Here is an 18056-nt window from a genome sequence, read left to right on the forward strand (position 1 = left end):
TAAGGGTGTAGTGTAAATAAAGACAAATTTGAGTATGTTTGGTACACCTCGAATTAGGTGGAGAGATTCTTTATCGTGTTATCTAGTCCGGAAAAGAGAAAACTCAAGCTTACAATGGAAGCAGATTATACTTGCACGTTAACAACTCAGCTAAATTCAAACGGAGACGAAGATATAGATGGAAAGATTGTTTATCGTGTTATTCAATCTTATATCTTTATTTTTGTTATATTTTAATTTGTTAACAGCATTGATTGTGTTCAATGTCTGTTAATGTCAAATACTTAACAATAATACTTTGTAAATTCATTAATTAGTGACATATCGGGTCCTAATTTGATGATCGTACATTGTAAGTTTGTTTAAGTTGTGACATGTATCTAGAATTTCTTTTATGAGAAAAATACGATAAATCATAATACAAAAAGTGTTTGTATTTGTCTTTATTGAGTTCTCTAAAGAATTCATTCTTTCCATTAATCATATCGGGTTTGAGAAAATTCTCGGTGAATTTTCAAAGTGTTAATCAACTTTGTGAAGGTTGGCTTTATTGAAAGTCAAGGTCCACATGAATTGAAAAATAACTTTAACTTAATATGCAAATTGTACCAAGTGAACTCATATAGATATCTTAACAAAATGGGCTAAGTATGCATATTGTTGTTAAGTGGGTATAAATTTACACATCTTACTTTGACCTTGATGTGCGCATTTTCCCAACAGGGTTGAATTTGTGTGTTCTAGTTAACTAAAAATGTAATTGCGTGTTTTACTTATTAAGGCCTCGTATGCGTGTTTTGCCAAGTGAACTACATATTCATGTTCTGCCAACGGGGCAAAATATGCTTGTTTGAGTTAAGTGGGCTAACTTTGCGTGTTACATTTTGGGCCTAGTTTGCGTATTCTGCTAAGTGAGCTGAATATACGTGATCTTGTGCCACTTAGGGTTTGCGTGTTGTTGTGGATATAAAAAGAAACTCGTACGCATTTAATGATTTGCGTGTTCTTTCTAAATCCCTCCACATTTGCACGTTCCCTGACCGAGCATTGTTCACATTCTTGATTCATAATACTTGATCTTTAAGTGTTTTAGACACAAGAAACACTTACATTAACACTTTCCGAACAAAGGTATATGATTAACAAGATTCCTAAATCCATTAATCATGTATTATAGTCAAGATATACGGTTTTTATATTTCGGTTATAAAATCACTAAAAAGGACTAAATATGGATGGAGAAATAGAACCAATAAACTGAGAAATCGGACCTATAGGATGCCATTCGTACCAGATTTAGAAGTTTTGGGGTTCTAATCATCTGGATTGAGTTTTGAATGATGAACAGTCGTATGCGTGTTCTTTACCATATGCGTGTTCATATGAACCCAGTTCATCTTCACACGTTTCCAGAATTTGCGTGTTCTGATGATGACGTCATCATGAAGAACACACATATGACCAGCTTTGCGTGTTCCTTTGTCAAATACACCTTTTGCGTGTTTGTGACATATTTGCGTGTTTCATGACTTAGAAAATTTTTAAATTGGAAAAATTTTTAACAAGTAAAAAATGAAACATAACACACATTGACTAGTCATACCCGACACCTTATGTGTGTATTGTCACCATATGTGTGTGTATAAGGAATTCGCTCATTCTAGGACTTTGGAAAATTTTCAAAATGGGAAAGTTTTCAAATGAGTCAAATTAAAAAAATACGAATTGCCTTATAATATTGAACTTTAAAATTTAAGAAAAACAAATGGTTTTTTAGTTAAATTTTAATAAAGTTCAAAGTGTCGTTTATTAAAACTAAATGTTTTGGAAAGTTATGAAACAAATGGTTTTGTGACTTTAGAAAACAATAAAAGTTTTAATTTCGACTTGTTGATTCGATAAAATTGGTGACGTTTTGGAGGATTATGAAACAAATGGTTTCGCTATCCTATAAAATGTTAAGAATCTTATCGTTCAACCTATTTGTCGATTGTTAAAGTTAATAACATTCTCGGAATTGATGAAACTAAGAATTTCAGGGGTTTGGAAAATGTTAAGAGCTTTAAAGTTTGACCTTACTTGTTGTTGCTAACCGTTTGTTTGGTTGTTGTTTGTATATTTATGCAGATGGCTGAAAGACGATTCCATAACAATCATAATTATTTGATCAACTTGGACATCAATCAAGAAAATGCAGCTGAGTTTGTTCCGATTTTGGAGTACTTTAGATGATCCAGAATCAGAAGGGTTCTCACTGCAAACCCAGTGATTAGATTGACGTATCTTCGTCAATACTGGGCATCTACTAGATACATTGTTGGTAACAATTAGAGGATTGAAGCTACGGTGAATAATCAGGTCATCCAGTTTGCTCCTCAAGATTTGATCGAGATACTTGGTTTGCAAACTGAAGCCCAAGAGGGAGGAGCCAATGGTCCCATTACATACCACTGGCACTAAGATATGGAGTTTACAGAAAAATGGGTTATGTTGGGGATCAAATCCAAAACACCTTCACGAAGAGCAGTATTCATAGGAAATGGAAGTTCTTTAGTCATGTGGTAATGGTTGCTCTTAGCAACAGGAAGTCAGGGTACGACAAGCTGAATGTAGAGACTCAGTCTCATGTTGTCTCTCTCGTGTTGAACAAGCCATATAGCTTTTCTCGTTTCTTCTTCAACGAGATTAGAAGGCAAATTGGTGCAACTACCAACGAGTGTGTCTTGATGTATCCTCGGTTTGTCATGATGATCATCAATGCTCGTCTGCCCAATCTACCACAGGTGGGTCCAGTTGAGCATGTAACTACTATGCCAAATAGAATATTTAAAAATAGTTACAAGTATAGAGGTCCACTCCCACCTCCTGCTCAACCGACAGATAGACATCTCTTTGGAGCAGTCATCAATCCAGCATATATTGCCCCGGATAATAATGGATTTGCCCATGATGGGTCTGATGATGAAGGAAATGTTGTTGCAGCTCCACAACAAGTTCCTCAACCACCACCTGCAGCACACCAAGTACAACAACAACAACGACAACCACCTCATGTGCAACAACCCCCAGTACATGTAGAAGCAGTCAATGCCTTGTTCTTCCAAGTAGAACAAGGTTGAGCTAATGTTGAAGATGTTGCAGAGGTTGCATAACAAATGTTGGAACCTGATGTGCAAAATCGAGCTTTAAATTTATAAACTAAAACTACCAAAGAACTCACTACTACGCACTCACGGGCAGTGGACCCGATCGTTTGTAATATAGTTAAAAGGTAAGTCTAAGTTCGTTCTCAGGGACTGTGAAATGATTAGTTGCTTGTTAAATGGTTTGGAAAACAGGTGTTGCTTCGAAATTCCCCTTTGACAATTAAATAAATTGATTGGCAAAATGATTGCATAAATTTAAAAGACAAGTTCAGACAATATAATTAAAAGTCATCCACCTTGACTTCAAATGTGATTGCATTTGATGAGTAACAAATTCTCTAGAGTTTGAAAGATAGTCGTGACAAAATTATACTACTCACGTGGTACCACCAACCGTGAATAAATTATCGAATCACCTAACTACTAATTGAATTACCCAAGCCGGTACCACCAAGACCAAGACAATTCTCCTAACAATCAGTTTTTATTGACTTATCAAATTATCAATTGAACCTATGTGACAATAACGTGGTACCACCAACCGATATCAATCACGTTGACAAATTAAACTTTTCTTAAAATGATATTCACTATCATACCATGAACTAGTGATAATTACTTATAGACAAGTAACCGTTTTAAAATCACATACACATTCAACTGGTACCACCAACGAAGAATCATATGCAACCAATATCAAGATTAATTAATGAAAAGAATTAAAATCATCAAGATCACGGAACAACGATAATTAAATAAACCCTTTTGAATTAAAAATATAGCAATCACATTATCCGTCTCGTTTCATCAAGGTGGATGATTAAACAGTTAGCCACTCATGATCAATTCAATAATAATCAATGAAATAGAAAAGAAACATGATGTACCAATTGTTTGAAGAAAATAAATTGCAAGACAATAATGTAGATACGATCTAGATGGGTGCCCGTAATATCTTCGATGAATCCGCCTAAGTGAAACACTTGATTGGAGAAGGAAGAATCCTGATAGAGCAGCTCCTAGAAAGAGTATTTGATGCCCAATTTTTGAGTTAGGGTTTCCTATTTATACCCCTTCAAAATCTGATACAGAAACAAGTCAGGATCTGTTTTCCCGTGCACCCACTGCGGCGTAGTGGGTCTTAACTTCTCCTCACTGCGGCGTAGTGAGGTGTTGGTCGACTTTAACTTCGGCTGACTATGGCACAGTGATTCGTGTGATCACCACTGCGGCGCAGTATGATTCCACGGCCTCCTTTCATCTTTCATTGACTGCGGCGCAGTCCCTTTCTTGCCATCCCCACTACGGCACAGCGGGGGTTTTTCCTTTTAATTCTGTGGATCGGGACTGCGGCGCAGTGGGCTTGTGCATCCCCACTGCGGCACAGTCCAAAGCTTGTACCGGACCAACTCGTTTCGGTCTCGATTACTCGCTAAGCTCTGCCGTCTCGTCCATTCAAAACGACTTTCATTACCATAAAGCATTTCCTGGCCAATAATCAACCGAAAATGTACCAAATGAACGCGTAACCTGTTCAGAACCTGAAAACACTAACAAACACCATAAACGCGCCAAATGCATACAAACACGACTTAAAACATCTACTAAAATGGCCAATAATGATGTGGGTAATGGGTATAAATTAGTCACATCAGAACCTGACGATGATATCCATCAGGTTCAACATTTTGATGCTCGTGCTGATCTAGTGGCAGAGATCAACGAGATGTTTGGTGGTGGTGGTGGTGGTGGTGGTGGTGGTGGTTGTGGTGGTGGGGGTGGGGTGGGGGTGGGGGTGGGGGTGGGGGTGGTGGGGGTGGTGGTGGTGGTGGTGGTGGGGGGGGGTGGTGGTGGGGGTGGGGATGGTGGTGGGGGTGGGGGTGGGAGCATGTGCAGAGAGATACTAAGGACCTAGGGGAGCAGGTAAGGGGTTAATGATGAGGCCACCGGTTGAGCCAACAAGTACAAGAATCAGACTATCAACTACAGGGTCTGCATTCACATCTTTCACCAGTGATGCCACAACATCAGTTCCATTTAGTACAGTTACACTTCCAGTTGTTGGAACTTCTGCAATCCAACAACCACATGCATTCACAATCAGACAACTGGAGTCAAGACCGACTGTTACACCAACTATCCCTCCTCGACCATCGGTGATTTCTTCCCAATCAGGAAGCTCCAAAACTGACGATGATACTATTTTAGAGTTGGTAAAGCAAGTGGCTGAGATGAGGGCTTTGGTTGGTGGCTTGACAGAAAATCTATCTAAGCAGGAAGAATCACATCGTCAAGAGTTTGAAGGGCTGAAAGCTAAAAATGCTCAGCTTCAAACAAGGCAGGAGGCTCTACAGTCTATCCAATCTGAGATATCTAAGCACCTGAAAAACATATTGCCGAAAGATTGGAAAATCATAATGAAGTTATCAAGAGCCAGACTGCATATTTGACAAGCTTCGATGATGATTATGACCAGCTGAATGAGATTATTGAGAATCTTAAGTCTCAGGGGGAAATACAGCCAACCTGCAAGGATGATGCCCTTAGGAAGGAAAGTAGAGAGGACAGGGGAGATTTACCTAGCAGACAAAAAGAGACTACAAGATTTTCAATGGGCACGAGGACTGCTATATCTCAGGGGGAGCAAAGCCAGCCTGGTGCTGCTGGTACCTCTCGAGCCCCCACAGCTGAAGACAAAAGGAAAGCACCTGCCAATGCTGGTCCCGCACCAACTGGAGATGTAAAAGTTGGTGACCAGGAACGATCAACGGGAGATGTAGGAGTTAGTCATCGGAAGTCATCAGCATCTGATAGAGATCCTGAGCGTTTACTTTCTGGACATGATGTCATATCATTCGACTCTTCTGATACTTTGATTCTGAAGAACAAGATCTTTACTAAGTTCGGACACGATGACGTGGCATATCAAAATGCAATGGCCGAAATGATCAAGCCAAAGGATCCAGGATCTTGGGCTGATCAAGAAAGAGCTCGTAGAGTTGTTGCAGGCAGAAGCAATGTATCACTGACTGAGTCTTATTCCGATTTCGAGAAAGAGACTCATGTCAAGAAGAAGATGACGAGCAGAAGAAAGTAGACAACTTCTGAATTTCCTGAAGAGGGTTTCTGGCCAGCACTTAGGATGACAAACAAAGACTTAAACGTCACACCTAGATGCTAGTGTCAAGGGAGAGACTATTGGTGCATGTTTCTCGGTGACAAAAGTATTCTAGATGTGTTACTGATGTGTAAAATCGAGTCTTAAATTTATAAACAAGAACTACCTAATTACCGACTACTACACATTTGCGGGCAGTGTACCCGTTCATATATAGTATATCTAAAAGGCAAGTCAAGGATCGAACACAGGGACTGATTAAGAAGCAAGCGAGTTTAGTTTAGTTAAATAAAAGCTTTGGATTTTAAGGACTCCCGTTACCTTGGATTTTGAGAATAGTTAGTAAATATTAAAATTAGCAATTCCGAAGAATTAATCGAAAAAAGAATTTGTTTATCAAGATTAATAAAAAGATCATCTACCTTGACTCCATGACACTACAAATTCAGGTTGCACTTAATTGAAAAACCAATTCAAATATGTTGATTTTATAACGAGGTTAGACAAAGAATTCACTAGTAGCGCTCCTAGCTCATTACCCTATCCAAACCCATTGACCAATTGTTCAACCCCTAAGATTAGGTTACCACCTTCCCTATCAAGATCTACTAAATTGACTAATTTGTTTTGTTATTGTAAACAATTTCATCTACCGATTTTACCAAACCGTTAACACTTTGAATTCTATAATCTATTGTCATTTATCAACTCGTTACCTCAAGTCAACACCTATTGACTGTACCCAATCAACTAGAACAATGCACTCCTAAACTTAGATACCTCTAAATCATTCATACATCATCAACAAATCAATAGATAAGTCAACAAGAACTCAAAACATTAAGATCTCGACAAAACGTTTAACAATCAACTTGAATTTAAAAGATTATGCAACCATTATTCATTGTATCACTTCATTTTAGTAGATGATAAAAACACTTAGCTACAAATGACAAGACAAATAAAACCAACAATTATTATATAAATATAATCCATAATAATATTGTTAAATAATAAAGTCTTTGTAATAATATTGCTAAAAATTAAAATAAAAAGGTAAAAGAAGTTCGAACGAGAGATCTGTTGGCTTGCTGTGTCGAAATCAAAACCAAAAGTTGATGTGCTGCTCCTCTTGATTTCGTCTTATGCGACCTCCTCACCAAAGTGAGGTCTTCACTTTTTGCGGCTGTCCCAATCGACCAACTTCACCTCCTGCCGACCTCCAACTCACGTACTCCCTTTCAATCTAATTAATGATGATAGTTTATATATTCTCAATCTTTGTTGAATTGTTGCACACGTTTTGTTCCACCGCCTTATTCTCTCTCGGCCTTTAATTGTTTTGGGCTTAAGCCTGCGTTGATTATCAAATGGGCTAACTCACGTACGCCCCTTTCACCTTTCTTCTTTCCGTGTTTTTATGTCTAGCCCACGTAAAACTTCAATAATCCAAGTCCATGCTTTATTAACTAATTAAAAGCCAACTTTTACTCTTGACATGCGACCAATTGTCACTTCCACCCAAGCTTTTCAATAAGCTTCTTTGACATTAAAAATCACATCTTTTAACTCATTCTTACCATCAACCATTATTTGAAGCTACAATAAACAAAGTATATACTAAATATCAAAAGTCCATTAAAATAAACATAATTTAACTATAAAAGAAATGATATCGCGTAAAATATATATGTATAAAATAGGCGATATCAGTTACATATATTTTCATATATTCAAGTTTTGTAATTTATCTTGTAATTACCGTTTGTCAATAATATTACCTTGGCATATATTATTGATCATATTGGGATCCATTTACGTTTATATGTTTGTTTATTATTTGTATTTTGCAGGTTCTAGACATAACAAGTAAAGAGTCATTAAGTTAATATTGTTTATGCGTTTAACAGCAGTTGAAATATTAATTTAATGTACTTCCAAAGGGAAGTTAAGATAATTGTGTTTCTGCGTATTTACAGCAGGAGAAACATTATCTTAAATATATACTTCCAATAGATAATATTCACAACGTTGTTGCTGTGTATTTACAATAGTAGAAAAACGTTATCATAGCTAATGTTGTTTCTGCGTATATTTACAGTAGTAGAAACATCGGCTAAGTTAATGTCAGTTCTGCGTCTTGACAGCAGTAAAGACATTAACTCTGAGTGTAATGTCAGTTCTGCGTCTTGACAGTAGTAAAGACATTAACTCAAATATTCCTAAGTGTTATTTGAGTGTTCTCGGGAATGAGCAATTAGTTGCTTGTGGAGAGAACACTCAAATGGTCATTTGAGAGTTTCTGAGGAACAGGCAAAAGTTTGCTTGTTCATAAGAACTCTCCAATGGTTTGAGAGTTCCCGTGGAAACAAGCAAAAGTATGCTTGTACACAAGAACTCTCAAACTAGGCCAAAACCCTTATCGGCTTGACATAAGAAGACTCAAACCCAATGGATTTGAGAGTTTTTGTCATATGTCTATAAATAGGGGTGTGTGTGTGCGTGATTTAGAACACGAGTGTAGTGAGAGAAACGAGCAAAACCTAGAGAGAGAAACCTAAGAACACGCACGGTTTCCTTGTGGGTACTTGAATCACACACGAACCGCAAACACACACCCGGTTTGGACGGCTTGTAGACTTAGGTTTCCACGTTGGTTGGTAAAGTTTGTCCGGAGAGCCGTTTCACTATAGTAACCAAATACGGGTGTTTATATTCACGCAAAAAGATATATATATATATATATATATTGATATATGTATACCATAAAAGGCAGATATAGTAACCGTGGGTTATCTCGAGGAATTCTGCACCTCGACATATCTTTAAGTCAATCTCGGTTCGGTAAGACCCGGGGAACTTACAGTCAGTTGTAATTAAGCCGTAAAGTTACGGCTCTCAGACATAAATTTTCTGCCAGTTTTACGGTCAATAGAAATAAAAAAATTTATCTTTGGATCAAGTCGAGTCGAGTCGTTTCACTTTTCCCCTTCCCATGGGTTATTATCGTTGCCGCTCAAAGTACGTTTACCGTCGATGATTCTGGTGATACCCATCTCGGGTATTGAGTCAGAACCTGTTACACATAATACATGGCTCTTAGACTCATCCACTAGATTTAAACTAAGTATTAGCATACCATAATATATAATCAAATGCTTCCTAATACCTTGCGGATGCAGCGCAACAGGTGGTGCCAGGAGGCTTTCAAGTGATGCCTGTAACCCCAGATTTTTGGTGATCCATGTTCGCAGATGATTGCCATAGTTACCGGTCTGTCACAAATTAGATTGAAGAAAAACTTTTCTATGCACTCACATCTTAAAATTAAGTGCATACTCACACATATATATATATACATGCTAAAGTTTATAGACTAAAGTAATGCTAAAGCTTGGTTTTAGATCAAGTGCATATTCACATATATTCGTTTTTTAAAACTGAGCGAATCGGTTCAGGTTTCAGTTTAATATACCAAAAAATGATCAAAAACCGAACCGAACCAAAGATACTTTAATTTGTTGTATATTTATATCATCTAAAATTATATTTATTACTTATAATTTGTATATATGTTAATAGGGGTGGGTTATTTATAGTACATGTTACACATGTGTAACTTAACTTACACACTTCTTCTTCCTTTTTCCTTCCATTTCCGACCACCACCACGATCATCTCCGACCACCACCATGATCCTCCCGATGGCGACCATCTCCGGCGAGAGTTACACATGTGTAACTACAACTTACACATGTGTTAGTTAACTTTCCGGCGAGAATCAGGTTCGTTTTCGGGTGGATACGGTACGCGCCAGAGGCCCTCATCCGTTCTAAACTTAACCGTCAAGCAACGCATATGGGAATCCTATGGATTTGATGGGCGGCGATCCAAGAGATGGTGGCGGTGTGCTACGGTACGGGCTCCGCCCTTGCTGCCGGCGCTGGCGCCGTCGCTGGGTAGTCGGAGATGATGGTGGCTAGTGGTGGTTGTCTCGCGAAGGAAAAAACCTAGAAATTTTAAACCCTAAAATGCTAAAAAAAAAGTTGTACTTACACATGTGTAATTACTTACACATGTGTAACTCTCGCCGGAGATGGTCGCCGGAGGATCATGGTGGTGGTCGGAGATGATCATGGTGGTGGTGGTGTTCGGATATGGAAGGAAGAAGGAAGAAGAAGGAGGAAATACCTTATACTTTTTGTACTTTTTCAAACCCTTATACTAAAAATAACTTTCCTCTATGTTAATATATATATATATATATATATAAACTTTTTTGTTTTTTTAGTGTACAAATCTATATAAATTGTATGTTTTAGATGAAAAACGTACAATAAGATTAATTCTTATTATAAAGGTTATACCCATTTTAATACCTAAAAAATATAACTAGTTAGTAAAAAACATCTCTATATTTTTAATTTCTATATCATTTTTTTTTCTTTACATAATAAACAAAAAACGTAAAAAGAAAATTTATTAAAAAAACGAAACAAAAACCGATAACGATCAAAGGCTAATCACAATACAATCAATCAAAGTTGTTATTCACCTTAAAACGTTAACTGATTATCGTTTATTCAGTGTCCATTCACTAAATATAGTACGAAACTTAAGGTTTTGGGCCATTTGTATAACTTAAGGTTTTGGACCATTTAAAAAGTATGGGCTTTAATTTTGGGCCATTTGTATAACTTAAGGTTTGAATAACTTTAAAATTAGACGCTGCGTATATGGACGTACGCTACGTCTAGTTCCAAAAAAAAGTCGGTGTCTATCTACACATCATGTAAGCCTCATGTACGTAACGTCTAGGCATTAGACGCTAAATACAGTAAAGGACGTTGCGTCTTTGAATTGTCCGACATTTAATGCTATGAGGGTTGTCTATCTACACAACGTGTAGATGCTGCCTACAACAATGTACGTAACATCTAGTAACCTAGACGCTACGTACATCTAAAGACGTTGTGTCTAGGGTAGGTTTAAATAGTTTCGTGTGTGTAAACATGTGCAAATCTCCTCATACCTCCCAAAAAGTCATACAAGCATATAGCATTAATCCCATCATGCAGACATACATACATATACGTAGTATCGCAGATATGAACGTACGTACTAGGCATAAGGCTTGATAAGCCCGTATATATATATATAGGATAAATGGATGTTAAACAACTTTTGTTACAAAGTGCTTAACCACCCAGCTGGTAATAAAAGGTTCAAACTTCAAACAAAGAGCTGTGTCACCTAAAATAAAAAACATATGATTGATAAGAAGAACATGATTGATAAAAATAATTTATGCTTTTTAGACTTCCTTTAAGTTATTAGTGGAAGTCATATTCATCTAGCCTTTCATACTACGTCAAATGGTCCCTCTTCATAATACATTATGTATTATGAGGTGACATAAACCATATTTTGACCTGACCAATATAGTGTGAGTTTGAGAAACTATGAATACTTGATAAAACAATAATGGGTTTAGTATCTAGCGATGTAAGTAACTTTTAAATTTAGTCTATTGTGTGAATGTAATTTTCATTTGGTTCATTGTATGTAATCAACCCGCCAAATTGAACGATTAATGTAAAAGTGTATACGTGGCACACCATATGAGCTGCCACGTAGAAGTTTTTGATTGGTCAACCTTAAAATTTACATTAATCGTTCAAATTTAGCGGGTTAGTTGCATACAATGAACCAAATGAAAATTAGATTCACACAATAAAAAAAATGTAAAAATTACTTACACTTCCAGATATTTAACCCTATCAATAGATGCTTATAGACTTTCTTCTTAGTGAGTAGCTAGTGGATGTCAACTTTATTGCTCACTCATATTCATATATTACTTTTAAAGCATCATTCAAAGTTAATCTGGATCTCTTCCTCTTTCTCATTTTTGAATATTTCCATATCACTCATATGAGATACAACTACCAAATCTGCAATTATAATTTACACTATCTTTTAATTTTTCAGCATCTTAAATCTTCATTGTCTTTATCTGGGAAGCTTGTAACATAATAATGGGTGAAAACACAAAAACCGAGGATTATCTATTTCTGTTGTACCAACTGCGGAATATGCGGAACTGTAATGAAATAGAGTCGTTCTATCCCCTCCTAAGGTTCGCCGAGCCAATAATGGAAGCAGAACAGCAGAACAAGTACAGTGAACCCATGCCATGGATTGGGATGTACATTGCAATAGCTTCTATAGTTTGCATCCTTGCAATGGCAGCAGATTTATTACATGGTTTAAAAAACAGAAAACTATGGTTTCCATGCAACTACTTCAGTTTAAATGCCGCTTCTCTATCTGTAATTGCTGTTGCAATCAAGTTACCTATGGATCTTAATAATTCAATGCGCGGTGATATGGACCAGGCTTCAAAGCTAGGAAGCATGGCTTTTATTTGCACGATGATGGCTAATTTATTACCTTCTCTAGCAACTATGGACAACAAGGAACTCCTCACCAACATCACAGCATTGGTTGTTCTCGTAATCACCTTGGTTGTCAATGTTTGCATTCAAATAAAAACAGGTGTCGTTTCCATTCAAATGAATACCATGAAATTAATATTAACATTGTATGATGAGCTTCAAGTTGATACTCAAAAACGATTCAGTAAAAATAATCCAAAATCACCAATTATTAGTGGATATGTTGGGTTTATGGCGCTAAGTTATGTGATTATGTTACTCGCGTTGCTGATAATACATATATGTTCAGCTCTAACGATTCTAAGGTCCAAACAAATCTTGGAACCCAAATACAAAGACGGTCATGAAAGAGCTTCGGTGGACTTACCGGATGTAAGATCGGTTGAGAAGCTAAAGCAGCTTCTGAGCCGTTACTGGATCATGGCAGGAACCGGCAGCCCTCAGTTTATGGCAGCTTGCTCTGCTACAACCACTGCTTCCGGGGTAATATGTGCAATAACCACTACCTTTCACATTTATACTACCTTATGTACCTTACACATTTTTATTCGACATAAATTTATTCCCACACACAGTTTTACAATACTTTTCTCCCATGATTCGGATTATGACTGGTCAATTCCAGTGATTTTTATAACACAATTTATCGGAGTCATATTGGGGACAATTGCACCACTTTCCAGATGTTTTGCATCGTTGAGTTTTAAGATGTCTGGAAAATGGATTTGGGAGCATATCAAGGTTTATAAAGTAGAGAGCTACTGGACTCAAAAGTTAAATGACTGGAAACAGAGTAGCATACCATCCCCATTACGCAACCGTAAATGCAAAGTTGTCATCGAGAATTCAAAGTTGCTTATTCTCAACATTTGTATATCAATTCAGAAGATAGTTGTGGTGGTATGCAAGTTGATGGCGTTGATCCCAATATTCTTTATGGCATGCCTCATCTTTTGTTCCTTTATTTGGAAGTGGTTAAAGGTAAACTTTAGTCCCTTGATTAATATGCAAGTAACTAAGCATCATGAGCAATTACCAGAAGACGAACAACTTAGTCCATATGTGCTGAAACTTCAAGACGACATGGAGCCTACTGGGAGAACATTAAAAAGCATTTTAAAATCTATGAACCAGTTGATTGAAAAGGCAGAAAATCAACCCCCAAAAAAACTTATCAACCTTTTAAAGGAATTTAAAGGGTTTCAAGGAGTTGAGAAGTTTGATAGACATCACGTTCCAACTGTACTTATAGGCGAATATCAAAATTGTTGGAGCTTACCGTTGGTAACACTGACAGCCATTGCCATTTCTCTTCCAAACATTGAACACCAGAAAGTTTGTAGCTTAGTAAGCAGTGTTGGTGAAGGTATGTTTTATGTCACACTTGTGGAGGAAAGTCTCAATGCTACCGATAAATATGTAAGAGTTCAAAAGGCAGCTAAAATGTCATGGCTACAAGTTGATGTCTACCACAAATGGTTAGGAAACAAGCTTAAAGACCCTGCACGAAAATTGAAGACAACTAGACAGATTCTTAAATGGTTCAGGACTACAGCTCAAAAGACTCTCACCGAGATGGAACATATGAAAAATGAAGGCTCAACTAGTACTTCATTTTTCAAGTCTATTTGTGCCACTTCGATGAATGGTATCATCGAAACAATCCTAGAATCATACGAGGAAAACATTGACGCATTGGAGGAAAAGGAACTATTTGGGCAATTATCATCAATGATATCTGACATACTGGTTGATTGTTTTACCAATTTAGCCGAAGTCATACGAAGGAGGTGCTATACAAATCTGATAGAGAAAATGGAGGCGAGTGTCTATGCCACAGCCCAGCTCCTAGGTGAGACTACGCAGATAATCAAGTTCTTTGAAGATCAAGAACTTATACCAAGCTAGCTTGGGCATGGATGAATCTATGTTGCATTCCTTTCCTTAATATTTCTGCTATTCAAATAATGAGGTAATTCGTTAAAATTTGTCGTACCTTTTTCTCTTTGCAAAAAATATCGATACTTATTTTCCTTTTATATGTGTTTTTAATATTCCTACATAAATTGCAGAATCAATCTGATTCGATTTCCGCGTAGAAGAAGTTAAGTTTGAGTTTTCGGTACTCGGTCTTCCTGATCAATTGTACTCTTGTCTAGTTTGCATGTAAAAGATTTGCTTGTAACTAAGATAGTTGCTTGCTATTTGCTGTTAAATATATGCTTGTATACTATTATGATTTGGTTCAAGTTTTTATAAGGTTACAAATCAAGAGGGTAGACTCTTAATTGATTACTCCCATCAATGTAGTGATACAGCGGGTTTTGAATAATTGTTTTGGTTGTTTCAAGTGAAAGGTTCGAATAAATTAAGAAAGTTAAGCTATAACAAAATAAAAGGTTCAAACAATTAATCACCACGTTAGGTAGAAACTAACGCACAACATGGAGTCAGGTCCATACATCTCTAATCTTGTTCTGGAATCAGTGATCATAAAACATCAGAATCAAGTAACAAGTAGTATTTGATACTTTGTATATGAAGTAATAGGAACCATCACTTGCAAGTTATATCGCGATATATATCAAACACCAAAATGTATAGGTCTCATTTTTGGACCCTTACAACACACTTCAAGATTATTTAATTTGGTGACACAAAAAGTGGCATTAAATACCATTGAGATCATGGTCTAGTAGTTTCGGAGGAAGTGGGAGGTTTTTTCTTTCCAAAGTCTCGGGTTCAAATCTATACCTTGATAACAAAAACTATCTTACTAATGTTGTCAGTGAAAAGTACAATGTTAAGAAAAAATATCCACTACTACATAATGGTTTTTGCTATTTTTGAATGGAAAGGGGTGATTATTGAAAACATCTGTAGGAAAAATAATTAATTTATAGTTTATCTTAAAATATGCGCAATGAAAATGATATATTCTCATATAAAAAATCACCCTAATAATCTTCTTGATCATGACATTGGCTAAAATCAAATATTGAGATTAAGAAAGAGAAGTAATAAAATTACTCTACTGTTAAGTAGACTATTAAACAGATTTTCAAAAAGTGGTGAATAACGACCATGGCATTGGCATCCACATATCGTACTTTTTTTATAAGCAATGATACATCTACTACTTTTAATATTTTTAATATCACTATGCATTGAACAACTATACGAATACCGATGAATGTAAGAATATCACTATCCTTATTTGTGGAGCTCAATGAATGAAAAACTTATGTCGAATCCTCCATTAACTTAAGTAAAAGTCGTCTTTATGGGGTTAGAAAAGGGCCTCACAAACTAGAAGATACGGTGGGTTCACTTGATCGTAATTTGTTGGATTGTGATCATGTTAAATATAAACGTATGTTCGGAAATAATTTAAGCCTACGGGATCACACGAAATGACATGGTAACTCTATATTATTAATTAGTATATTGAAGTAATATATTAATTAATATAATCACGAAGTGATTAATTTAAATATATTAAAGGATTAATAGTATTTAAATTAATTAAAGAAGGGGTGTTTAACTATAATTAGGAATTAGTGTTGTTTACTAATTCTAAATTGATGGGGCCAAAAATTATAATGCTTGGAAAGCCTTTGAAGTTATTTGTCCATCAAGTTTAAAACCCTAACTAATTAGCCTATAAATAACGGCTAATCTCAAAGGTTTTATAATACAATTACACATAAGTAATTCTATTTTTTTTTCTCTTCTTATTTGGTTCGGTCGAAAGCTCTTTCAAGAGTTATTCGGTTTGTAACTTTCGAGATCCGCATGACATATACATAATTAATGTCATGAATTAATTATGGGGTGTTAGATAGTGGACTACTATGGTTTTCGGTTCATGGGTTTTCGAATGAAAAGTAATAAACAAAGTAGTTTGTTTGTTCGTGATTAGATACTAGCATGCGGTATAGGGATTTCTAGTGTGCGATCATAGAAGGGTTTACTTTAAACCCTAGATAATAATAATAATCTTATTAATAATATTATTGGAAATAATTAACAACACAGAGTTCCATATAAACCACACAGAGTTGTTCTATAAAATAATAAAGAAATGATCTAAATAGTTAACGAAACTCTTCTAAAAAAGATTTTATTTTTTGGATCACAATCTTTTAGATCGCTTTAGAAATCACACAAAACAACTATTTTTATAGTTCTAAAAAACATGTTTGTGTAGTAGTGTTAATTAAAGAAGAGGTGTTTAAGTGTAATTAGGAATTAGTGTTGTTCCCTAATTCTAAATTGATGGGGCCGAAAATTATAAGGCTTGGAAAGCCTTTTAAGTTGTTTGTCCATCAAGTTTAAAACTCTAAGTAATTAGCCTATAAATAGAGGGCTAATCCCAAGGGTTTATAATACAATTACACATAAGTAATTCTCTTCTTTTTCTATACTTCTTATTAAAAAGAATAGACCCCCTGTTGAAAGTTACAGGAGGGGAAAAGTCAAAAATACCCTCTATTAATACAATACATAATAAAAACAATACACCTCCCACCGTAAATAAATTTTACACACATTAGCATATGCGGGTCTTTTAATTGAGAAATCTGAACCATTGTATCTGCCGCAACGCGCATTACACATAAGTAATTCTCTTCTTTTTCTCTTGTTATTTGGTTCGGTCGAAAACTCTTTCAAGAGTTATTCGGTTTGTAACTTTCAAGATCCACATGACATATACATAGTTAATGGGGTGTTAGATAGTCGACTACTATGGTTTTCGGTTCATGGGTTTTCGAATGAAGAGTAATAAACAAAGGAGTTTGGTTGTTCCTGATTGGATACTAGCATACAGTATAGGGGTGTTTAGTGTGCGATCGTAGAGGGGTTACTTTAAACCCTAAATAATAATAATAATAATCTTATTAATAATATTATTGGAAGCTTTGCGCAAAGGTACACGTTTCGATTCTCTCTTTGTTACTTAATTTGATTACATATACGTTTCTTTCTGCTACGTACTCGTGAATTGTTATATGTTTATGTGCTCATATTCTAACGTAATGTTGGATCTTTTCCATTTAAATATCGTAGGTTGCAGGTGGGTGCCAATATGAACTTAGTAAAGCATACAAAAGTCATGATCGACTCATTCAAGTCAAAGTTCTCTATAAGGAAAGCGAAACATCTATCATATGGGTTGTGTCACTATGCTAAAATCGGTGTTTAACGCTTTTACAAGCTTTATTTTTCTTATATAAACACTAGTTTAGGTCATTGACCAACGTGATAGAAGAACTTTCTTCTGGGATATATGGCGACTCTAGAAAGGTGAAAATTAATTAGTGGCTTGGACTA

The 18056-nt window shown here is 36.0% G+C and overlaps 1 protein-coding gene across 2 annotated transcripts; it reads left to right on the forward strand.

The window, feature by feature from the left end:
- Positions 1-12179: 12179 nt before the first annotated feature.
- Positions 12180-15017, forward strand: LOC122605781. 2 transcript variants are annotated; one of them, XR_006324716.1, is made up of 3 exons: positions 12180-12822; positions 13012-14694; positions 14795-15017. XR_006324716.1 is itself a non-coding variant. In XM_043778736.1 (2 exons), exons 1-2 carry the CDS (start codon positions 12303-12305, stop codon positions 14628-14630), a joined length of 2139 nt encoding a protein of 712 aa, XP_043634671.1. In that variant the 5' UTR covers positions 12180-12302; the 3' UTR covers positions 14631-15017. The 2 variants fall into 2 exon arrangements, 1 of the variants encoding a protein (XP_043634671.1); XM_043778736.1 differs by having other exon boundaries at positions 13012-15017.
- The last annotated feature ends 3039 nt before the right edge of the window (positions 15018-18056 follow it).

This window comes from Erigeron canadensis, chromosome 6 (assembly GCF_010389155.1).
Source record: "Erigeron canadensis isolate Cc75 chromosome 6, C_canadensis_v1, whole genome shotgun sequence".
Classification (NCBI taxonomy): Eukaryota; Viridiplantae; Streptophyta; class Magnoliopsida; order Asterales; family Asteraceae; genus Erigeron; species Erigeron canadensis.